The sequence below is a fragment of the Phyllobates terribilis genome, unplaced genomic scaffold, assembly GCF_046119375.1.
Source record: "Phyllobates terribilis strain yellow unplaced genomic scaffold, ASM4611937v1 Scaffold_8__6_contigs__length_399053987, whole genome shotgun sequence".
Classification (NCBI taxonomy): Eukaryota; Metazoa; Chordata; class Amphibia; order Anura; family Dendrobatidae; genus Phyllobates; species Phyllobates terribilis.
In genome coordinates, this window is record NW_027362768.1 from 377,340,755 (window position 1) to 377,364,895 (window position 24,141).

Sequence of the window (24,141 nt, forward strand, 5' to 3'; positions counted from 1 at the left end):
CGCCTCCCAGGTCCGCTTCAGGATCTGTCTCGCGTATCTGACACGCAGGAGTCCTCGACGGCGTCAAGTTTAACGCTGGTCGAGGGGCTCAGTGATGTTAAAGTGGAGGCGCTCACTCACTCCATTGATAGCCTGTCTGGCCTTCTAGGTCATTGGGTATCAACTAAATCCCAACAGACTTCTCGTGGCAAGAAGCGCCACAGGCCGGTACTGTCCCCTCCGCACAGCGAGACGGAGGCCTCAGAAACTCCGACAAGCTCTGCTGGGGAAATCTCCGATTCTGACGAAGAGGATCGGCAGGGGCGCTCTGCTTCGCTTTTGGGCCGCGTGGATGCCTTTATTGTGGCTATGAGAGAGGCGTTACAGTTGCCTGATGAGGTATCGAGACGCCCTGGTAAGTCAGCCCGGCTGTTTCAGGAGTCGCGTCGGACTCGGTCGACTCTGCCATCACTCGATGAGCTTAGCGAGGCGGTGGAGAAAGAACGCCTGTGTCTGGATAAGCGTTTTCAGGGGACACGGATTTTTGATGCTCTGTACCCCTGTTCCACGGAGACGGTCGCTAATTGGGTTCCCTCTCCTGAGGTGGACTTTCCTTTATCTCAGCTGAGCAAATCTTCTCTGCTTCCTGTTAAAGGGAAGGCGAGTCTGCAGGATCCGCTAGACAGAAAGACAGAGTTAGCGGCAAAATCCATCTACGAGGCCGCGGGTCATGGATTCCGAGCGTCTTTAGGAGCCATGTGTGCTGGTGAGGCGTCTCTGCGGTGGTTGGATCAGCTACGGACGGCGTGGCAAGATGGGACCCCGTTATCGGAGATAGAAAGGCTCATCCAGTTGTTGGAAGAGGTGGCCCGATATGGCAGAGACGCAGTTCTGGATACTACTTCGGTTCTGTCCAGAGCGCAATCCTCGGCCGTGGACTGGAGACGCTGTATCCAAGCAAGGTTTGCTGAGTTTGGCGTACAAGGGCGGTCAGCTTTTTGGTTCTGACCTCACGGAGCTGATTGCTAAGGCCAAAGCAAAGGATACGGCTTTGCCGCAGCGGAGAGCAGCGGCGTCTCCGTCTGGCAAGTCTAGTGTCGGTGGTGGTCGTCGGTCCTTTCGGCCCAGGGGACGGTTTGGTCAGCCCTCTTGGGGATCGGGTCATCCCTCGTCTTCCGGAAAGAAGACCTCTCAAAAATCCCATACTCCCTGGAAACAGAATTTCCGTCAAGACAAACGGGAAACTGACAAAAAGCCCGCTAAGGCGGACTGACGCCAGGTGCTCACCCGAGGGTTCCCCGGGTGGGGGGTCGTCTGCTCTAATTCGAGTCGACTTGGGCATTCCACGTATCGGACGCCTGGGTGACGCGGGTTATGTCGGCAGGCTATTTCATAGAGTTTCATTCTCGACCCCCAGACAGGTTTTGCCAGTCTCGCATCCCGTCCGAGCCCAAGCTGGCAGCTGCACTGCTGCGGGAGGTCGATTCTCTTCTGCAGAACGGCGTAGTGGTTACGGTTCCACCGGAGGACCGGGGAAGGGGGTTTTACTCCAACCTCTTTGTGGTTCCCAAAAAGGAGGACAAGTTTCGCCCCAGTCTGGATCTCAAAGAGTTGAATCTTCATGTCCGGACCCGGAAGTTCCGCATGGAATCTCTTCGCTCTGTTGTGGCGGCCCTGTCACAGTACGATTTTTTGGTGTCAATCGACATCCGCGACGCCTATTTGCATGTCCCCATTGGAAGGGCCCACCAGCGCTTCCTGAGTTTTGCCATAGGTCAGGCTCATTATCAGTTTGTGGCCCTGCCGTTCGGGTTGGCCTCGGCGCCCAGGGTTTTTACAAAAATTCTGGCGCCACTTATGGCGATTCTCCGAAGACAAGGGGTTACGATTCTTCCCTACCTGGACGACCTGTTGATAGTGTCATCCACAGCGGAGGAGGCGGTGACAGCTCGCGATCTATCCCTTCAGCACCTGGAAGACTTCGGGTGGCTGGTCAATTGGAAAAAGTCATCTCTGGAGCTGTCACAGTCAATCCTGTTCCTGGGAATGCATTTCGACACGGTACGGGCAGTGGTGTCCCTGCCTCCGGACAAACAAGCGAACCTTCGTCACCAGGTTCAAGCCATGAGGTCGACGACGGCAATGTCCCTTCGAAGGTGTATGCGCCTTCTGGGTCTGATGGTGGCGACAATGGAGGCGGTACCGTTTGCTCAATTTCATTCCAGGGGTCTCCAAGATCTCATTCTGACCCTTTGGGATCGATCGCCGGCTTCGCTGGATCGCAGTGTCATTATCTCCCGCAGGGTGCGAGAGTCTCTCGGATGGTGGTTACGTCCGGAGATGTTATCCCTGGGGAAATCTTTCCTCCTTCCACGGTGGTCGGTCATAACCACCGATGCCAGCCTGACGGGCTGGGGGGCAGTTTGGAACAATCTCTGGATTCAGGGGGTCTGGTCGTCAGAAGAGTCTTCTCTGCCGATCAACATCCTGGAGTTGAGGGCGATTTTTCTCTACCTCCGTCATTGGACGGTCCCTTTGAGCGGTCTGCCAGTCCGAGTTCAGATGGACAATGCGACAGCGGTCGCGTATATCAACCATCAGGGCGGGACGAGGAGTTCCAGACTCATGATGGAGGTCTCTCGTATCATGGTATGGGCCGATTCCAGGGTTCCAGCCATCTCCGCGATTCACATCCCAGGAGTGCGGAATATCACAGCCGACTTTCTCAGTCGCGAGCAAATGGATCCCGGAGAATGGAGTCTTCATCCGGAAGTGTTTGCACTGCTGTGCTCCCGTTGGGGGACTCCCCAAGTGGATTTGATGGCATCCAGGCTGAATGCCAGGATTCCGACGTTCATGTCCAGGTACAAGGACCCTGAGGCCGTGGCGGTAGATGCTCTAGTAGCCCCGTGGGACCAGTTTGAGCTGATCTACGTGTTTCTGCCGGTATCCTTACTGCCTCTAGTGATTCGGCGGATCAAACTCGAGCGAATTTCGGCAATTTTGGTGGCGCCGGATTGGCCAAGGAGGGCGTGGTTTTCAACGCTGGTGTCTCTTCAGGCAGCGCCTCCTTTTCCACTACCTCTTCGTCCGGACCTGTTAACCCAAGTTCCCATTCGTCATCCGGACCTGAAGTCTCTTCGTTTGACGGCGTGGCTCTTGAGACCGAAATCTTGACCCGTCGAGGGTTTTCAGCCGAGGTCATTTCCACCTTGCGAGCAGCCAGAGGTCCTGCTACGAGTAGGGTTTATCACAAAACTTGGGAGGCCTTCTTTTCGTGGTGTTCTGAATCGTCAAGAAACCGGAGGATTTTTTCCATTCCCAACTTATTGGGTTTCCTGCAATATGGGTTGGACAAGGGTCTGGCAGTTAGTATCTTGCGGGGTCAGGTATCTGCTCTATCCTTGCTTTTTCGGAAGGCTATTGCCTCGCACAGGGATGTGCGTTCCTTTTTTCGCGGGGTAACTCGTCAGTTTCCGCCTCGGAAGACGTTTGTGGCTCCTTGGCGGCTCAATATAGTCTTGGAGGCTCTTCAGCATGGGCCTTTTGAGCCTATGGATTCTGCTACGCTTTATTTGCTTTCTTGGAAGGTGGCCTTCCTGGTAGCGGTCACCTCCTTGAGAAGGGTTTCTGAGTTGGCGGCACTTTCTTGCTCGCCCCCTTTTCTGGAATTCCATCCGGATCGCGTGGTGCTTCGCACCCGTTGTGACGTTCTGCCTAAAGTGGTCTCACGTTTCCATGTCAATCAGGACATCGTGTTGCCCTCACTTTGTCCAGAACCGAGGAATTCAAAGGAGCGGGCCTTGCACTCGTTGGATTTAGTACGGGCGTTAAAGTTCTATCTTGCGATCACGCAAGGGTTTCGGAAGTCGGACTCTCTTTTTGTGATTCCTGCTGGTCGTTGGCGTGGTCAGCGGGCTTCCAAAGTCACTATAGCTCGGTGGACACGGTTGGCTATCCTAGAGGCGTACCGGCTCAAGGGCGAGCCTTGTCCGATTAAGGTTCGAGCTCACTCCACGAGAGCTGTGGGTTCGTCGTGGGCTTTTCGTCAAGGGGCCTCTGCAGCTCAGCCCTGCCGGGCGGCTACCTGGCGCTCCGTTCACACCTTTACAAAGTTTTATAAGGTGGACGTCAGTGCTTCAGCTGATGCGGCCTTGGGACGCAGGGTCCTGCAGGCGGCGGTGGTTTAGGATATCTCTTTAACGTGTGTTTAGCGCGTTTATCTAAGTTGTTGAGGAGTTGGCGATTCTGCCACTGTTTTTCCCACCCTTGAGTTCTGGACTGCTTTGGGACGTCCCACTAGTAATGGATCTGTGTCTCCCTTCCTTCCCTTCTGCTGCTGAAAGACGGATTTTGGTAAGACCTTACCTGTAAAATCCTTTTCAGCGAAGGAAGGAAGGGAGACACAGCGCCCTCCCATGGCAGAAGTTTATTATAGTGTTTCAGATGCGGAGCGACCCCTCTCTGATGGCGGTTATCTGGGTTGGGGTTGGCGCGCAAAGGCTCTGTTCCAGCATTGCCAGCTCATCGCAGTTGTCAGGTCTAGTGAGTAGTAACTGGGACTATGTGGTTTCTTCTGCTATATGCATAACCTTTCAGAAGAGGTTGTGTTGCTCCGCTGGTGTTATCTGCTCTTCCTTAGCTTGTGTACGGACTGGAGAATCATGGGAGTAGGAGGAGCCTAGGCTGGAGGGGCCGGTCGTCACTTTTTATAAATCTGAGGTGAACTATCCTGTGGGGCTCCGCCTACCCACTAGTAATGGATCTGTGTCTCCCTTCCTTCCTTCGCTGAAAAGGATTTTACAGGTAAAGTCTTACCAAAATCCGTCTTTTATTGCTTTCCACAGGTTGCACAGCACCAAAACAACAAAATCATAAACGTAAATCCCTAGCCTTGTCCAGGCGCTAACTAGACAGTATAGACCCTGACTACGTTAGACACTGCAGAGCTAGCCTCGGCTCGGTCAAACAAAACTGCTATCACCCATAGTAACCACTGATACTTGCAGTTCGGTGCACACGGCCTGTGCAGACTCTTCTCAGAGATTCTGGCTTGTTTCTTTCTTCAACTTCAAGACACATCCAGTTTGCTCTGCCTCCCCAGCAGACTAACTCAGATGAATACCTAGCCTGTTTATATGCAGTGCTAGCCAGGTGTACTAATCCAAGCCCGCAGAGCTAGGATTTAACCCAAGCCTACCTGGCATTGCTACAACACTTACTAGAAATCTGAAACATGGAGGAAATTATACAGCAAGATTGAAAAGTGTATCTGTGAATCCATCTCTGGGGTGAGATAAAATATTTACTAAAAAACAGTAGCATCAATGAGGATATAATACAGCAGTACTGAGCAGTGTAACTGTGAAATTAGCTCTGGGGGTGAGATAAACAATAGAGAGCAGCAGCATGGGTCTTTACGTGTCTCTGCCTCTCACTCCTACTCCATCCTCCTACTGTCCATATATACTTCAATAACCATCTGTAATCTGCTCCCTCAGTGAGCTGGTATTCTGTTTTGTTTCAAGCAGGATGGATTTTAGCATTGTTTAGAGTGACTCATGAATTCAGGAGGCAGAAGAAGTGGCTCATAAGTGGAGAAAGCAGATTTCACTGCTAAAATTTATTACAGAGTTTCTTATATTCACTTGTACTATTGATTTCTGCAAAGTTTTCTGAAACAGGAATAGTTAAATAGTACAAGAAAATAATGTCAGAAAATGGTATTCTGTCTCACATAATGGTATATTGTGACCTGCAATATTCTGTGTTGCTAATAATGTCACAAAGTATCATTCCGTGTCACAGACTTTAGTTCTGCAGAATGCAGCGTGTGCCTGTGTGCAGGGCGCTGTATCTTTTCTTTATATACATTGTATATGTAGTTCATTCCGCTTCAGCTCTTGCACTCTATTCTCTTTCCTCTCTTCCGTCCTCCTCCTCCTCCTCCTCCTTCGGGTTTTCGTGTTAATAGAGTTGGCAGATGAGGTGATTAAACAGAGTTGTGCCCCGGGGGGGCCGCCACTATCAATCCCGCTCTCTGCTCTGACACAATTGCTCGCTTTGTTTTGCATATGAAATACTTTAGGTCCTTGAATCGTCCTCATCTGTCAAGCTAATAATGATTCTGTTCAGCCATGTCTTGTCCTGTATTTCTATAATAACCAGGCAGATTTTCAGTTCCGGACTATGGGAAAGTTGGGGAACAACAAATATGGCCTCCACTGCAGCTTTCACAGAGATTATTGAAATAGCATTGGCTTTTTATAGTAAATCACTTGTACGTGACCTTATCTGATCCCAACCAATTAATTGTATCTGCTGGACAGGTGAGGAAGACCCTGGATGCAACCATGCAAACTTTGCAGGACATGTTGACGGTGGAGGACTTTGACGTATCTGATGCCTTCCAGCACAGTCGCTCCACCGAGTCCATCAAATCCGCTGCCTCCGAGACTTATATGAGCAAACTGAACATCTCCAAGAGAAGAGCCAACCAGCAGGAGACCGAGAGCTTCTACTTCTCAGTAAGAGACGCTTGTGTCATTCAATGGGGTCATTTTCACCCAATATCGTCCTATGGTCCAATGTAATAGATCAGTTATGACCCGGAGAAAAATGATCTACTAATGGCTGTGAGGAAGTAGAGAAAATTCAATTCATCCAGGTCATATGCTGAACAGAATTCTAGTTACACAAGCCAGATCCTGCGCCTGCACAATATCATGTATCCCAGCGATAATATCCAGCAGTATAATAGAGGAGGTAAAGTCATATATCCCCAGATGTGATTCATCCAGAATATTCCAATTTAGGAAGTATGTTCCCGAGAAAAGATACCATGACATTTAAAAGCAATTTCATACAAATTATTATTGACCTCTTTGCTGCAGTAATTATCCTCAAGTTACACTGTACAGGTACTATAATACTTCCCCTATACACAGGAATATAACTACTATAATACTGCCCCCTATATACAAGAATATAACTACTGTTATACTGCTCCTATGTACAAGAACATAACTGCTATAATACTTCCCCTATGTACAAGAATATAACTACTATAATACTGCCCCCTATATACAAGACTATAACTACTATAATACCCTATGTACAAGAATATAACTACTATAATACTTCCCCTATACACAGGAATATAACTACTATAATACTGCCCCCTATATACAAGAATATAACTACTATAATACTGCCCCCTATATACAAGACTATAACTACTATAATACTGCCCCCTATGTACAAGAATATAGCTACTATAATACTGCTCCCTATGTACAAGAATATAGCTACTATAATACTGCTCCCCGATATACAAGAATATAACTACTATAATACTGCCCCCTATGTACAAGAATATAAATACTATAATACTACCCCCTATGTACAAGAATATAACTACTATAATACTGCCCCCTATATACAAGAATATAACTACTATAATACCCTATGTACAAGAATATAACTACTATAATACTGCCCCCTATGTACAAGAATATAACTACTATAATACTGCCCCCCTATGTACAGGGATATAACTACTATAATACTGCTCCTATGTACAAGAATATAACTACTATAATACTGCCCCCTATGTACAAGAATATAACTACTATAATACTGCCCCTATGTACAAGAATATAACTATTATAATACTGCCCTCTATGTAAAAGAATATAACTACTATAATACTTCTCCTATGTACAAGAATATAACTACTATAATACTGCCCCCCTATGTACAGGAATATAACTGCTATAGTACTGCTCCTGTGTACAAGAATATAACTACTATAATACTGCCCCCCTTATATACAGGAATATAACTACTATAATACTGCTCCCTATGTACAGGAATATAACTACTATAATACTGCCCCCTATATACAGAATATAACTACTATAATACTGCCCCTATGTACAAGAATATAACTACTATAATACTGCTCCCTATGTACTAGAATATAACTACTATAATACTGCTCCTATGTACAAGAATATAACTACTATAATATTGCTCCCTATGTACAAGAATATAACTACTATAATACTGCTCCTATGTACAAGAATATAACTACTATAATACTGCTCCTATGTACAAGAATATAACTACTATAATACTGCCCTCTATATACAAGAATATAATTACTATAATACAGCCCATATGTACAAGAATATAACTACTATAATACTGCCCCCTATGTAGAGGAATATAACTACTATAATACTGAACCTATATACAAGAATATAACTACTATAAAACTGCCCCCTATGTACAAGAATATAACTACTATAATACTGCTCCTATGTACAAGAATATAACTACTATAATACTGCTTCTATGTACAAGAATATAACTACTATAATACTGCCCCCTATGTACAAGAATATAACTACTATAATACTGAACCTATATACAAGAATATAACTACTATAATACTTCTCCTATGTACAAGAATATAACTACTATAATACTGCCCCCTATGTACAAGAATATAACTACTATAATACTGCTCCTGTGTACAAGAATATAACTACTATAATACTGCTCCTATGTACAAGAATATAACTACTATGATACTGCCCCCTATGTACAAGAATATAACTGCTATAATACTGCTCCTATGTACAAGAATATAACTACTGTAATACTGCTCCCTATGTACAAGAACATAACTACTATAATACTGCTCCTATGTACAAGAATATAACTACTATAATACTGCTCCTATGTACAAAAATATAACTACTACAATACTGCCCCCCTATGTACAGGAATATAACAACTATAATACTGCTCCTGTGTACAAGAATATAACTACTATAATACTGCTCCTATGTACAAGAATATAACTACTATAATACTGCTCCTATGTACAAGAATATAACTACTATAATACTGCTCCTATGTACAAGAATATAACTACTATAATACTGCCCCCCCTATATACAGGAATATAACTACTATAATACAGCCCCTACGTGCAAGAATATAACTACTATAATACTGCTCCCTATGTACAAGAATATAACTACTATAATACTGCTCCTTTATACAAGAATATAACTACTATAATACTGTCCCTATGTACAAGAATATAACTACTATAATACTGCCCCTATGTACAAGAATATAACTACTATAATACTGCTCCTATGTACAAGAATATAACTACTATAATACTGCTCCTATGTACAAGAATATAACTACTATAATACTGCTCCTATGTACAAGAATATAACTGCTATAATACTGCTCCTATGTACAAGAATATAACTGCTATAATACTGGTCCTATATACAAGAGTATAACTACTATAATACTGCTCCTATGTACAAGAATATAACTACTATAATACTGCCTCCTATGTACAAGAATATAACTACTATAATACTGCTCCTATGTACAAGAATATAACTACTATAATACTGCCCCCTATGTACAAGAATATAACTACTATAATACTGATCCTATGTACAAGAATATAACTACTATAATACTGCTCCTATGTACAAGAATATAACTACTATAATACTGCCCCCTATGTACAAGAATATAACTGCTATAATACTGCCCCTATGTACAATAATATAACTACTATAATACTGCCCCTATGTACAAGAATATAACTACTGTAATACTGCTTCCTATGTACAAGAATATAACTACTATAATACTGCTCCCTATGTACAAGAATATAACTACTATAATACTGCTCCTATGTACAAGAATATAACTACTGTAATACTGCTTCCTATGTACAAGAATATAACTACTATAATACTGCTCCCTATGTACAAGAATATAACTACTATAATACTGCTCCTATGTACAATAATATAACTACTATAATACTGCCCCTATGTACAAGAATATAACTACTGTAATACTGCTTCCTATGTACAAGAATATAACTACTATAATACTGCTCCCTATGTACAAGAATATAACTACTATAATACTGCTCCTATGTACAAGAATATAACTACTGTAATACTGCTTCCTATGTACAAGAATATAACTACTATAATACTGCTTCCTATGTACAAGAATATAACTACTATAATACTGCTCCTATGTACAAGAATATAACTACTGTAATACTGCTTCCTATGTACAAGAATATAACTACTATAATACTGCTCCCTATGTACAAGAATATAACTACTATAATACTGCTCCTATGTACAAGAATATAACTACTATAATACTGCTCCCTATGTACAAAAATATAACTACTACAATACTGCCCCCCTATGTACAGGAATATAACTACTATAATACTGCTCCTGTGTACAAGAATATAACTACTATAATACTGTTCCCTATGTACAAGAATATAACTACTATAATACTGCTCCCTATGTACAAGAGTATAACTACTATAATACTGCCCCCTATGTACAGGAATATAACTACTATAATACTGCTCCTATGTACAAGAATATAACTACTATACTACTGCTCCCTATGTACAAGAATATAACTACTATAATACTGCTCCTATGTACAAGAATATAACTACTATAATACTGCTCCTATGTACAAGAATATAACTACTATAATACTGCTCCCTATGTACAAGAATATAACTACTATAATACTGCACCCCTATGTACAGGAATATAACTACTGTAATACTGCTCCTGTGTACAAGAATATAACTACTATAATACTGCTCCTATGTACAAGAATATAACTACTATAATACTGCTCCCTATGTACAAGAATATAACTACTATAATACTGCCCCCCTATGTACAGGAATATAACTACTATAATACTGCTCCTGTGTACAAGAATATAACTACTATAATACTGCTCCTATGTACACGAATATAACTACTATAATACTGCCCCCCCTATATACAGGAATATAACTACTATAATACAGCCCCTATGTACAAGAATATAACTACTATAATACTGCTCCCTATGTACAAGAATATAACTACTATAATACTGCTCCTGTATACAAGAATATAACTACTATAATACTGCTCCTATGTACAGGGATATAACTACTATAATACTGCCCCTATGTACAAGAATATAACTACTATAATACTGCCCCTATGTACAAGAATATAACTACTATAATACTGCTCCTATGTACAAGAATATAACTACTATAATACTGCTCCTATGTACAAGAATATAACTACTATAATACTGCTCCCTATGTACAAGAATATAACTACTGTAATACTGCTCCTGTGTACAAGAATATAACTACTATAATACTTCTCCTATGTACAAGAATATAACTACTATAATACTGCACCCCTATGTACAGGAATATAACTACTGTAATACTGCTCCTGTGTACAAGAATATAACTACTATAATACTTCTCCTATGTACAAGAATATAACTACTATAATACTGCCCCCCTATGTACAGGAATATAACTACTATAATACTGCTCCTGTGTACAAGAATATAACTACTAATAATACTGCTCCTATGTACAAGAATATAACTACTATAATTCTGCTCCCTATGTACAAGAATATAACTACTATAATACTGCTCCTGTATACAAGAATATAACTACTATAATACTGCTCCTATGTACAGGGATATAACTACTATAATACTGCCCCTATGTACAAGAATATAACTGCTATAATACTGCCCCTATGTACAAGAATATAACTACTATAATACTGCTCCTATGTACAAGAATATAACTACTATAATACTGCTCCTATGTACAAGAATATAACTACTATAATACTGCCCCCCCCTATATACAGGAATATAACTACTATAATACAGCCCCTACTTACAAGAATATAACTACCATAATACTGCTCCTATGTACAAGAATATAACTACTATAATACTGCTCCTGTGTACAAGAATATAACTACTATAATACTGCTCCTATGTACAAGAATATAACTACTATAATACTGCCCCCCCTATATACAGGAATATAACTACTATAATACTGCTCCCTATGTACAAGAATATAACTACTATAATACTGCTCCTATATACAAGAATATAACTACTATAATACTGCCCCTATGTACAAGAATATAACTACTATAATACTGCTCCTATGTATGTATATAACTACTATAATACTGCTCCTATGTACAAGAATATAACTACTATAATACTGCTCCTATGTACAAGAATATAACTACTACTAGATGGTGGCCCGATTCTAACGCATCGGGTATTCTAGAATATGTATGCGGCCGACCGGGCGCAATCAGCAAAACGGTGTTTAAATTTGGCAGCAATATCGGTGATTGGTCACGGGTGGCGGCCGCGACCAATCAGCGAACTGTGTTAGTGAGGACCGGAGAGCTTGTTTAAATTTGGCGATAAAATCAACCAATCAGCAGAGCGTTGTTTAAATTTGGCGGCAATCTCGCTGATTGGTCGCAGTCGGCTGGCGGCCGCGACCAATCAGCACAGCGGTGTTTACATTTGGCGCCAATCTCGCTGATTGGTCGCAGTCGGCCGGCGGCCGCGACCAATCAGCACAGCGGCGTTTAAATTTGCAGCCTATATCGCCGATTGGTCGCGGCCGGCCACCTCGACCAATCAGCAGAGCGGCGTTTAGATTTGCCGCCCATCTCGCTGATTGGTCGCGGTGGCCGGCCGCGACCAATGAGCAGAGCGGCGTTTAAATTTGTCGCCCATCTCGCTGATTGGTCGCGGTAGCCGGCCGCGACCAATGAGCAGAGCGGCGTTTAAATTTGCCGCCCATCTCGCTGATTGGTCGCGGTCGGCCACCGCGACCAATCAGCGTCATATTAGTGTGGGCCCGGGAGCGGCGCGGCTTGTGCGGCTCCTTATTAGCGAGGACCGGGGAGCGGCGCTGCCTGTGCGGCTTCTTCTGCTGCGAGAAGCCGGGAGATGAGCGGCTGCTCGCAGCAGAAGCATCCCGACCGGCGGCGCCGCTCCCCGGTCCTCCGTTCACACTTGCTGTCGGGAGATCAGCGGGCCAAGCCGCTGATCTTCCGACGTTAGCCGCATGGAGGTCAGCGGCGCCGGTCGGGGTAGTTGTGCTGCTACCTCCGCTCATCTCCCCGCTGCATCGCCGCTGACCTCCGTCCGCCAGATGAGCCGCTAACGGCCGCCATCTTTTTTCAGAAATCCCGCGGCGCTGATTGGCCGCTGCCGGACCAATGAGCGACGCGGGATTTCCAGGACAGACAGACAGATAGACAGACAGATGGGATAAGACGATTATATATATAGATAATACTGCTCCTATATACAAGAATATAACTACTATAATACTGCTCCTATGTACAAGAATATAACTACTATAATACTGCTCCTATGTACAAGAATATAACTACTATAATACAGCCCCCTATGTACAAGAATATAACTACTATAATACTGCCCTCTATATACAAGAATATAATTACTATAATACAGCCCCTATGTACAAGAATATAACTACTATAATACTGCCCCCTATGTACAAGAATACAACTACTATAATACTGCTCCTATGTACAAGAATATAACTACTATAATGCTGCTTCTATGTACAAGAATATAACTACTATAATACTGAACCTACATATAAGAATATAACTACTATAATACTGCTCCTATGTACAAGAAAATAACTACTATAATACTGCCCCCTATGTACAAGAATATAACTACTATAATACTGCCCCTTATGTACAAGAATATAACTACTATAATACTGCTCCTATGAACAAGAATATAACTACTGTAATACTGCTCCTATGTACAAGAATATAACTACTATAATACTGTTCCTATGTACAAGAATATAACTACTATAATACTGCTCCTATGTACAAGAATATAACTACTATAATACTGACCCCTGTGTACAAGAATATAACTACTATAATACTGACCCCTGTGTACAAGAATATAACTACTATAATACTGCCTCCTATGTACAAGAATATAACTACTATAATACTGCCTCTATGTACAAGAATATAACTACTATAATACTGCCCCCTATGTACAAGAATATAACTACTATAATACTGCTCCTATGTACAAGAATATAACTACTGTAATACTGCTCCTATGTACAAGAATATAATTACTATAATACTGCCCCCTATGTACAAGAATATAACTACTATAATACTACTCCTATGTACAAGAATATATCTACTATAATACTGCCCCTTATGTACAAGAATATAACTACTATAATACTGCTCCTATGTACAAGAATATAACTACTGTAATACTGCTCCTATGTACAAGAATATAACTACTATAATACTGTTCCTATGTACAAGAATATAACTACTATAATACTGCTCCTATGTACAAGAATATAACTACTATAATACTGACCCCTGTGTACAAGAATATAACTACTATAATACTGACCCCTGTGTACAAGAATATAACTACTATAATACTGCCTCTATGTACAAGAATATAACTACTATAATACTGCCCCCTATGTACAAGAATATAACTACTATAATACTGCTCCTATGTACATGAATATAACTACTATAATACTGCTCCTATGTACAAGAATATAATTACTATAATACTGCCCCCTATGTACAAGAATATAACTACTATAATACTGCTCCTATGTGCAAGAATATGACTACTATAATACTTCCCCCTATGTTCAAGAATATAACTACTATAATACTGCTTCCTATGTACAAGAATATAACTACTATAATACTGCTGCTATGTACAAGAATATAACTACTATAATACTGCCCCTATGTACAAGAATATAACTACTATAATACTGCCTCTATGTACAAGAATATAACTACTATAATACTGCCCCCTATGTACAAGAGTATAACTACTATAATACTGCTTCTATATACAAGAATATAACTACTATAATACTGCCCCTATGTACAAGAATATAACTACTATAATACTGCTTCCTATGTACAAGAATATAACTACTGTAATACTGCCCCTATGTACAAGAATATAAGTACTATAATACTGCCCCTATATACAAGAATATAACTACTATAATACTGCCCCTATGTACAAGAATATAACTACTATAATACTGCTTCCTATGTACAAGAATATAACTACTAAAATACTGCTTCCTATGTACAAGAATATAACTACTATAATACTGCCTCTATGTACAAGACTATAACTACTATAATACTGCCCCTATATACAAGAATATAACTACTATAATACTGCCCCTATGTACAAGAATATAACTACTATAATACTGCTTCCTATGTACAAGAATATAACTACTATAATACTGCCCCTATGTACAAGAATATAACTACTATAATACTGCTCCTATATACAAGAATATAACTACTATAATACTGCCCCTATGTACAAGAATATAACTACTATAATACTGCTCCTATGTACAAGAATATAACTACTATAATACTGCCCCTATGTACAAGAATATAACTACTATAATACTGGCTCCTATGTTCAAGAATATAACTACTATAATACTGCCCCCTATGTACAAGATTATAACTACTATAATACTGCCCTCTATGTACAAGAATATAACTACTATAATACTGCTTCCTATGTACAAGAATATAACTACTATAATACTGCCCTCTATGTAAAAGAATATAACTACTATAATACTGCTCCTATATACAAGAATCTAACTACTATAATGCTGCTTCCTATGTACAAGAATATAACTACTGTAATACTGCCCCTATGTACAAGAATATAACTACTATAATACTGCTGCTATGTACAAGAATATAACTACTATAATACTGCCCCTATGTACAAGAATATAACTACTATAATGCTGCCCCTATGTACAAGAATATAACTACTATATTACTATATAAATTTATGTTCATCTTTATTTCAGAAATTTAAGGAATATTTGAACGGTAGTAATCTCATCACCAAGCTACAAGCGAAACACGATCTTCTGAAACAAGCTCTTGGAGAAGGTAGGGGACGTTGTGTTATCTCTCTCTTGGGGGTTGCTTTGCCTTCCAGTATGGTCTATTATAGATCTGTCTGTCTTCACCTCTATACTAAATAAATAATATGGTTATGGTTTGTTTTTTTTCAGGAGAGAGAGCAAACTATGGAACCACAAGGTGAGCACTAAATGGATTTCAGGAATTCAATGGCCCCAATGATAAATCAGTGGGATCGGTGTAGTGTGGATCCACATAGCGGTAGTGATCAGTCAGGCTGTGAAATGTTTTGCAGCACTTGCCCTGGTTTTGGTTTTCTTTCGGCTACTTACAAAGCTCCCCCTTCCATTTTGTCGTTGCCGTCCACCCTATTTTGCTGTAGTTGTAGTTTTCCTTCAATATTGCTGCAGCCTAGCTTTCCATTTTGTAGTAGTCCTGTCTCCATTGCTGTTGCTTCACCTTTTACAACATTTTTTTCTCAGAATTATTGACACGTTATTCCATTTCCCCCAGGCCCCCAAGTCTTCCCCCTAAACCTCAGAAAATGAGGAAGCCCCGACCTCGCTCCCTTTATAACCACATGCTCTTTAATGGGAATATGGAGCAGTTTATCCAGGTACTGGCGGTCGCTGTGTGGATCGGAGTCTGCTGCTGCGCCTGTGACTCTCAGCACGGCTTCCTCCTCACCTACCGCTCTGCGTGCTCCTCCTCTCAGCCTCTGTGCCTCCTCTCAGCCTCTGTGCCTCCTGACGCTCTCCTATAGGTTTCTGCTTTTTAGGACATGGGGTAGTTACAACAGTGACATCAATGTCTTTCCACCAGTCCAGATATTTTCCAGAATCTGCTTGTTTTGTGCGATAAATGAAAGGCTGAAGAACCTACACAATAAACAGGGTTGAAATAAATCAAGTCCAAGTGGACCCATGTTATTGCATATAAGATTTAACCTCAGAGCGGACCATCATATAATTGCACAAAAAAAGGTCCCTGTTAAGCAGAGAGAAAATGGCCACACATGTTCATATGTATATATAAAATATTGTCTTTATTGAAATATAAATACCACCTCACAATACCTATCTACACACACACGGATCACATCATGGAAACATGGTGCTGGAGACCAAAGTAGTCAATTAAAAACCACACCCGAAAAACAAAAACCATAAAATCCTGTGACACAGCGGCCTCAAATGGTAAGCCCGTATATAGTGGATAACTAAGAGGAAAAAACTCTGACCAATATGTATATCTCCTATTAAATGTAATTTGTCAGATGGGTATATTTAAAAGATTTTACTCCTCTCAGTAAGTTTCAATCCAACTATGACATCCAGAGTGCAAACAGATGTAACTGCTGGAGCACATACTCCCCAATAGTATAAATAGTATGCACAATATTACTTAAAAGTTATGTACCTGGACAGTCACGGGGCCACCAAACGAACTCCTGTTGGCGTCACCCCGACGCACGTTTCGGTAGAGAAACCTTTTTCAAGGGGTGATGGTGCATACTGGCCACCCACATATATATATATATATATATATATATATATATATATATATATACCCCATTACCATAGCGAGCGCACGCTGTACCGCCATGCGGAAGTGACCAGCGGCGCGCGCAAACCAGTCACCTGACTTCCTATAGACGCCTCCAGCAACCATGGAGACGCGTCATGTGATCACGTCACGTGATCGGAAGTCTCACGCCCGTCGTCAAGGACACCAACACTGCTGTACGTCCAGCCGTGGAATGACGCAGCCGCCCCACCGCACCCAGGGCGCACAGCGGCGTCGGCATCACCAGGATGCCAAGAGCCGATGAACACATCAGAGCAGCGGGGAGACCGCGTACCGGCGAGGCAGCAGCGGTGGTCGTCCGTGGCGATTATAAGAAAACCTTTACTTAGACATCAAAGTCCACATGATTACATAGGCGGAGAAATGGCAAGACCACACATTCATACCCAGATATGTGGAGTAGACTAAAGGTGTACCCATCACTATCACCCATAGACCAATGGTATGCCCTCCTACATCTCTTTGATTATAGCACAATAAAGGAAATACTGAGGGGGTGGGAGGGCGAACGGAGGAGAGGAAGGAAAACACTCTATAACCATATGGCCCTAAAGCTTAGGGAATGCAACATACGGATACCACAAAGATATATTGTAATACAGGAAACAACGTTTAGTACAGATCCTTATTGACAAACATAATCTCTCTGCGGCGGATCTGTCACTCCTCAGCAGAGGCTTGTCTTACTCGCCGTCTGCGGGGTTTGATGAATTCACCGGGGCGGCCGCGTCATTCCACGGCTGGACGTACAGCGGTGTTGGTGTCCTTGACGACGGGGGTGTGACTTCCGATCACGTGACGTGATCACATGACGCGTCTCCATGGTTGCTGGAGGCGTCTATAGGAAGTCAGGTGACTGGTTTGCGCGCGCCGCTGGTCACTTCCGCATGGCGATACAGCGTGCGCTCGCTATGGTAATGGGGTATATATATATATATATATATATATATATATATATATATATATATAGTGGGTGGCCAGTATGCACCATCACCCCTTGAAAAAGGTTTCTCTACCGAAACGTGCGTCGGGGTGACGCCAACAGGGGTTCGTTTGGTGGCCCCGTGACTGTCCAGGTACATAACTTTTAAGTAATATTGTGCATACTATTTATACTATTGGGGAGTATGTGCTCCAGCAGTTACATCTGTTTGCACTCTGGATGTCATAGTTGGATTGAAACTTACTGAGAGGAGTAAAATCTTTTAAATATACCCATCTGACAAATTACATTTAATAGGAGATATACATATTGGTCAGAGTTTTTTCCTCTTAGTTATCCACTATATACGGGCTTACCATTTGAGGCCGCTGTGTCACAGGATTTTATGGTTTTTGTTTTTCGGGTGTGGTTTTTAATTGACTACTTTGGTCTCCAGCACCATGTTTCCATGATGTGATCCGTGTGTGTGTAGATAGGTATTGTGAGGTGGTATTTATATTTCAATAAAGACAATATTTTATATATACATATGAACATGTGTGGCCATTTTCTCTCTGCTTAGCAGGGAGCCTTTTTTTTGTTTTGTGCAATGCACGGTGATGTGCTGTCATTTCTCAGATCAGCAGAGAGAGGAGCAGGCGGATGACTGATCTGTGCCGCTCAAAGACAAGAAATCCCCAGGAGATGAAATGAAAGCCCTTCAGAATAAGTCATGTCCTCAGCAGAAGAGCTTAGAAAATCGTTCCCATCATTATTACTAGGTCCCCGGGGATCGGGATTATATGGTTACAATTAGAGATGAGCAAATTGATTTCACGCTAATCGAATTCATGTTGAATTTTAGAAAATTCAGCAAATTTGAAAATTTGCAATTCAATTTCCTCAAATTGCCAAATCAATACTCTTCTTCATTTTATATAATGCAGACTATTGCATCCGCCAGAGAAGGCTCACATGACCCTCAGGTGCAAGTGTGCAGGCTTCCCCATAATGCCTTGCAACTATCACATCACATGGTATAGCACAGCCATTCAGGAGAGACTATATAAAAGCCTGTATAAAAGCCGAGGCAGGGAATGCAGCAGCATTTTGGGGTGAATCTGGATAGTGAGAGGACGTCACAGCTCAGACATATATATATATAGGTAGAAAAAGCCATAAAACACTGAATAAACAATATAGATAGTGTGTCACAGCACAGCAGTGAAGAACGATTACCTTCTGTTTGACCATAGCCAGATATTCTGTGGTTACCTTGACATGATTAAGGCTGGTTTTGTGTCATACAGTTTGAAAGGGTTGGATACAGTCCTAGGAGACCTCGGAGTGTTACACTTGTTTTACGGCAAGTGGAGGCTTCTAGTACTTGCGATTTGTGACAAATCTAATTTGTTGAAATATTTGTATTCGCTCATCTATAGTTACAATTAAAGGGGTTTTCCAGTTAAGTAGTTAGTAGCCCACAATGATAGAGTGTATCAGTGGAAGAAAAAATGTATCCCAATAGGAGGACAGGGGAGATTTGTGCTGCGGTGGGTTGGCACAGAGAGATTGGATACAATTATTTTTTCAGTATAGTTGTAGCGTACCCTCAGCTGTGCAAAGTATCTAACAGCAAGGACCATGGCAGCCGATATTCCCAGTACAATCAGACGTCTCTGCCCTCCATCCTGTCAGACGCTCCACTCTTGTGATGCTGATTGTCACGTCGTCCACGTCTGGAGCGGTCTCTCTGGAGGACGCAGTTTCTCCACAGCCGGAGAAGCGTCTTGTGCTGTTAACTAGTTGGCCATGCCGAGCCTTCGTGATTCTTTTTCATTTTTTTGCATTGGCTGCCAGATTAACTGCAAACAAAGGAATTCAGTACTAAATCTGTAATGCTGCCCCATCTTGATTGACATGTGAAGGTGTGAGACGGATAATGAGAAGAGGTTGGTCAGAAGCTGACAGCGGGCTCCTAGCTACACAGAGGATTTCAAGAGGAGTCTGACGATTTTCTTTGGGGGGGGGGGGCAGTGACCTCTTAGAATGGATAAAAATGGAAGGTCACAGATGGAGAATTACATAGAGGATGGAGCAGGGTCCTCCAGCAGCGAGGAGGGTTTCAGGAGAGGAGGATGGTGATCCTAAAAGCAGTCATAGACTGAGCAAAGCCCCCGACAGTCTAATGTGTATGGTGGGCCCGGACCGATGACTGTGGGGGGAAGTTAAGGATCCGAGATGTTCAATCTCAGATGGATGATCCTTTTTGTTTTCCCACTGAGATAAACTGCCATTAAACATGTCTGATGGCTATCAGCCATCTAATGTGTATGATAGGCATTACATAGACTTATCCGGGATCCAAGCAGCACAGAGTATTTCAGAAGAGACGTGATCAGCATTTGTGTCATTTACATAGAAGGGTCTCCAGCAATGGGGAGAACACACAGAGCAGCACACAGAACCAGTCATGTCTACAATGGAGAGAACACACAGAGCAGCACACAGAACCAGTCATGTCTACAATGGAGAGAACACACAGAGCAGCACACAGAACCAGTCATGTCTACAATGGAGAGAACACACAGAGCAGCACACAGAACCAGTCATGTCTACAATGGAGAGAACACACAGAGCTGCACACAGAACCAGTCATGTCTACAATGGGGAGAACACACAGAGCAGCACACAGAACCAGTCATGTCTACAATGGGGAGAACACACAGAGCAGCACACAGAACCAGTCATGTCTACAATGGAGAGAACACACAGAGCAGCACACAGAACCAGTCATGTCTACAATGGAGAGAACACACAGAGCTGCACACAGAGCCAGTCATGTCTACAAATGGAGAGAACACACAGAGCTGCACACAGAGCCAGTCATGTCTACAATGGAGAGAACACACAGAGCTGCACACAGAGCCAGTCATGTCTACAATGGAGAGAACACACAGAGCTGCACACAGAGCCAGTCATGTCTACAATGGAGAGAACACACAGAGCTGCACACAGAGCCAGTCATGTCTACAATGGAGAGATCACACAGAGCTGCACACAGAACCAGTCATGTCTACAATGGAGAGAACACACAGAGCTGCACACAGAGCCAGTCATGTCTACAATGGAGAGAACACACAGAGCTGCACACAGAGCCAGTCATGTCTACAATGGAGAGAACACACAGAGCAGCACACAGAGCCAGTCATGTCTACAATGGAGAGAACACACAGAGCAGCACACAGAACCAGTCATGTCTACAATGGAGAGAACACACAGAGCAGCACACAGAGCCAGTCATGTCTACAATGGAGAGAACACACAGAGCAGCACACAGAACCAATCATGTCTACAATGGAGAGAACACACAGAGCTGCACACAGAACCAGTCATGTCTACAATGGAGAGAACACACAGAGCAGCACACAGAGCCAGTCATGTCTACAATGGAGAGAACACACAGAGCAGCACACAGAACCAATCATGTCTACAATGGAGAGAACACACAGAGCAGCACACAGAACCAGTCATGTCTACAATGGAGAGAACACACAGAGCAGCACACAGAACCAATCATGTCTACAATGGAGAGAACACACAGAGCTGCACACAGAACCAGTCATGTCTACAATGGAGAGAACACACAGAGCAGCACACAGAGCCAGTCATGTCTACAATGGAGAGAACACACAGAGCAGCACACAGAACCAATCATGTCTACAATGGAGAGAACACACAGAGCAGCACACAGAACCAGTCATGTCTACAATGGAGAGAACACACAGAGCAGCACACAGAACCAATCATGTCTACAATGGAGAGAACACACAGAGCTGCACACAGAACCAGTCATGTCTACAATGGAGAGAACACACAGAGCAGCACACAGAACCAGTCATGTCTACAATGGAGAGAACACACAGAGCTGCACACAGAACCAGTCATGTCTACAATGGAGAGAACACACAGAGCAGCACACAGAACCAGTCATGTCTACAATGGAGAGAACACACAGAGCTGCACACAGAACCAGTCATGTCTACAATGGAGAGAACACACAGAGCAGCACACAGAACCAGTCATGTCTACAATGGAGAGAACACACAGAGCTGCACACAGAACCAGTCATGTCTACAATGGAGAGAACACACAGAGCAGCACACAGAACCAGTCATGTCTACAATGGAGAGAACACACAGAGCAGCACACAGAACCAATCATGTCTACAATGGAGAGAACACACAGAGCTGCACACAGAACCAGTCATGTCTACAATGGAGAGAACACACAGAGCAGCACACAGAGCCAGTCATGTCTACAATGGAGAGAACACACAGAGCAGCACACAGAACCAATCATGTCTACAATGGAGAGAACACACAGAGCTGCACACAGAACCAATCATGTCTACAATGGAGAGAACACACAGAGCAGCACACAGAACCAGTCATGTCTACAATGGAGAGAACACACAGAGCAGCACACAGAACCAGTCATGTCTACAATGGAGAGAACACACAGAGCTGCACACAGAACCAGTCATGTCTACAATGGAGAGAACACACAGAGCAGCACACAGAGCCAGTCATGTCTACAATGGGGAGAACACACAGAGCAGCACACAGAACCAGTCATGTCTACAATGGGGAGAACACACAGAGCAGCACACAGAGCCAGTCATGTCTACAATGGAGAGAACACACAGAGCAGCACACAGAACCAATCATGTCTACAATGGAGAGAACACACAGGAGCTGCACACAGAGCCAGTCATGTCTACAATGGGGAGAACACACAGAGCAGCACACAGAGCCAGTCATGTCTACAATGGAGAGAACACACAGAGCAGCACACAGAACCAATCATGTCTACAATGGAGAGAACACACAGAGCTGCACACAGAGCCAGTCATGTCTACAATGGAGAGAACACACAGAGCTGCACACAGAGCCAGTCATGTCTACAATGGAGAGAACACACAGAGCAGCACACAGAGCCAGTCATGTCTACAATGGAGAGAACACACAGAGCAGCACACAGAACCAGTCATGTCTACAATGGAGAGAACACACAGAGCAGCACACAGAGCCAGTCATGTCTACAATGGAGAGAACACACAGAGCAGCACACAGAGCCAGTCATGTCTACAATGGAGAGAACACACAGAGCAGCACACAGAACAATCATGTCTACAATGGAGAGAACACACAGAGCAGCACACAGAACCAGTCATGTCTACAATGGAGAGAACACACAGAGCAGCACACAGAGCCAGTCATGTCTACAATGGAGAGAACACACAGAGCAGCACACAGAACCAGTCATGTCTACAATGGAGAGAACACACAGAGCAGCACACAGAACCAGTCATGTCTACAATGGGGAGAACACACAGAGCTGCACACAGAGCCAGTCATGTCTACAATGGGAGAGAACACACAGAGCAGCACACAGAACCAGTCATGTCTACAATGGGAGAACACACAGAGCTGCACACAGAGCCAGTCATGTCTACAAATGGAGAGAACACACCAGAGCTGCACACAGAGCAGTGAGAACACACAGAGCAGCACACAGAGCCAGTCATGTCTACAATGGAGAGAACACACAGAGCTGCACACAGAGCCAGTCATGTCTACAATGGGAGAACACACAGAGCAGCACACAGAACCAGTCATGTCTACAATGGAGAGAACACACAGAGCAGCACACAGAACCAGTCATGTCTAC

General features: G+C 42.9%; 1 protein-coding gene across 3 annotated transcripts in view; it reads left to right on the forward strand.

Moving 5' to 3' along the window:
- SRGAP3 (SLIT-ROBO Rho GTPase activating protein 3) overlaps nucleotides 1–24,141 on the forward strand; it is a 217,862-nt gene that overhangs the window by 160,480 nt on the left and 33,241 nt on the right. For 2 of the 3 annotated variants that reach the window (XR_012247818.1, XM_073645018.1), the window contains exons 9-12: nucleotides 6,309–6,506; nucleotides 15,842–15,926; nucleotides 16,052–16,079; nucleotides 16,413–16,515. Coding sequence is in view for 2 of the 3 variants with exons in the window: in XM_073645018.1 (XP_073501119.1) it covers nucleotides 6,309–6,506; nucleotides 15,842–15,926; nucleotides 16,052–16,079; nucleotides 16,413–16,515 (414 nt within the window). In the remaining variant the exon portion in view is untranslated. The remainder of the gene's footprint in view (nucleotides 1–6,308; nucleotides 6,507–15,841; nucleotides 15,927–16,051; nucleotides 16,080–16,412; nucleotides 16,516–24,141) is intronic. The other variant, XM_073645019.1, reaches the window with a different exon arrangement.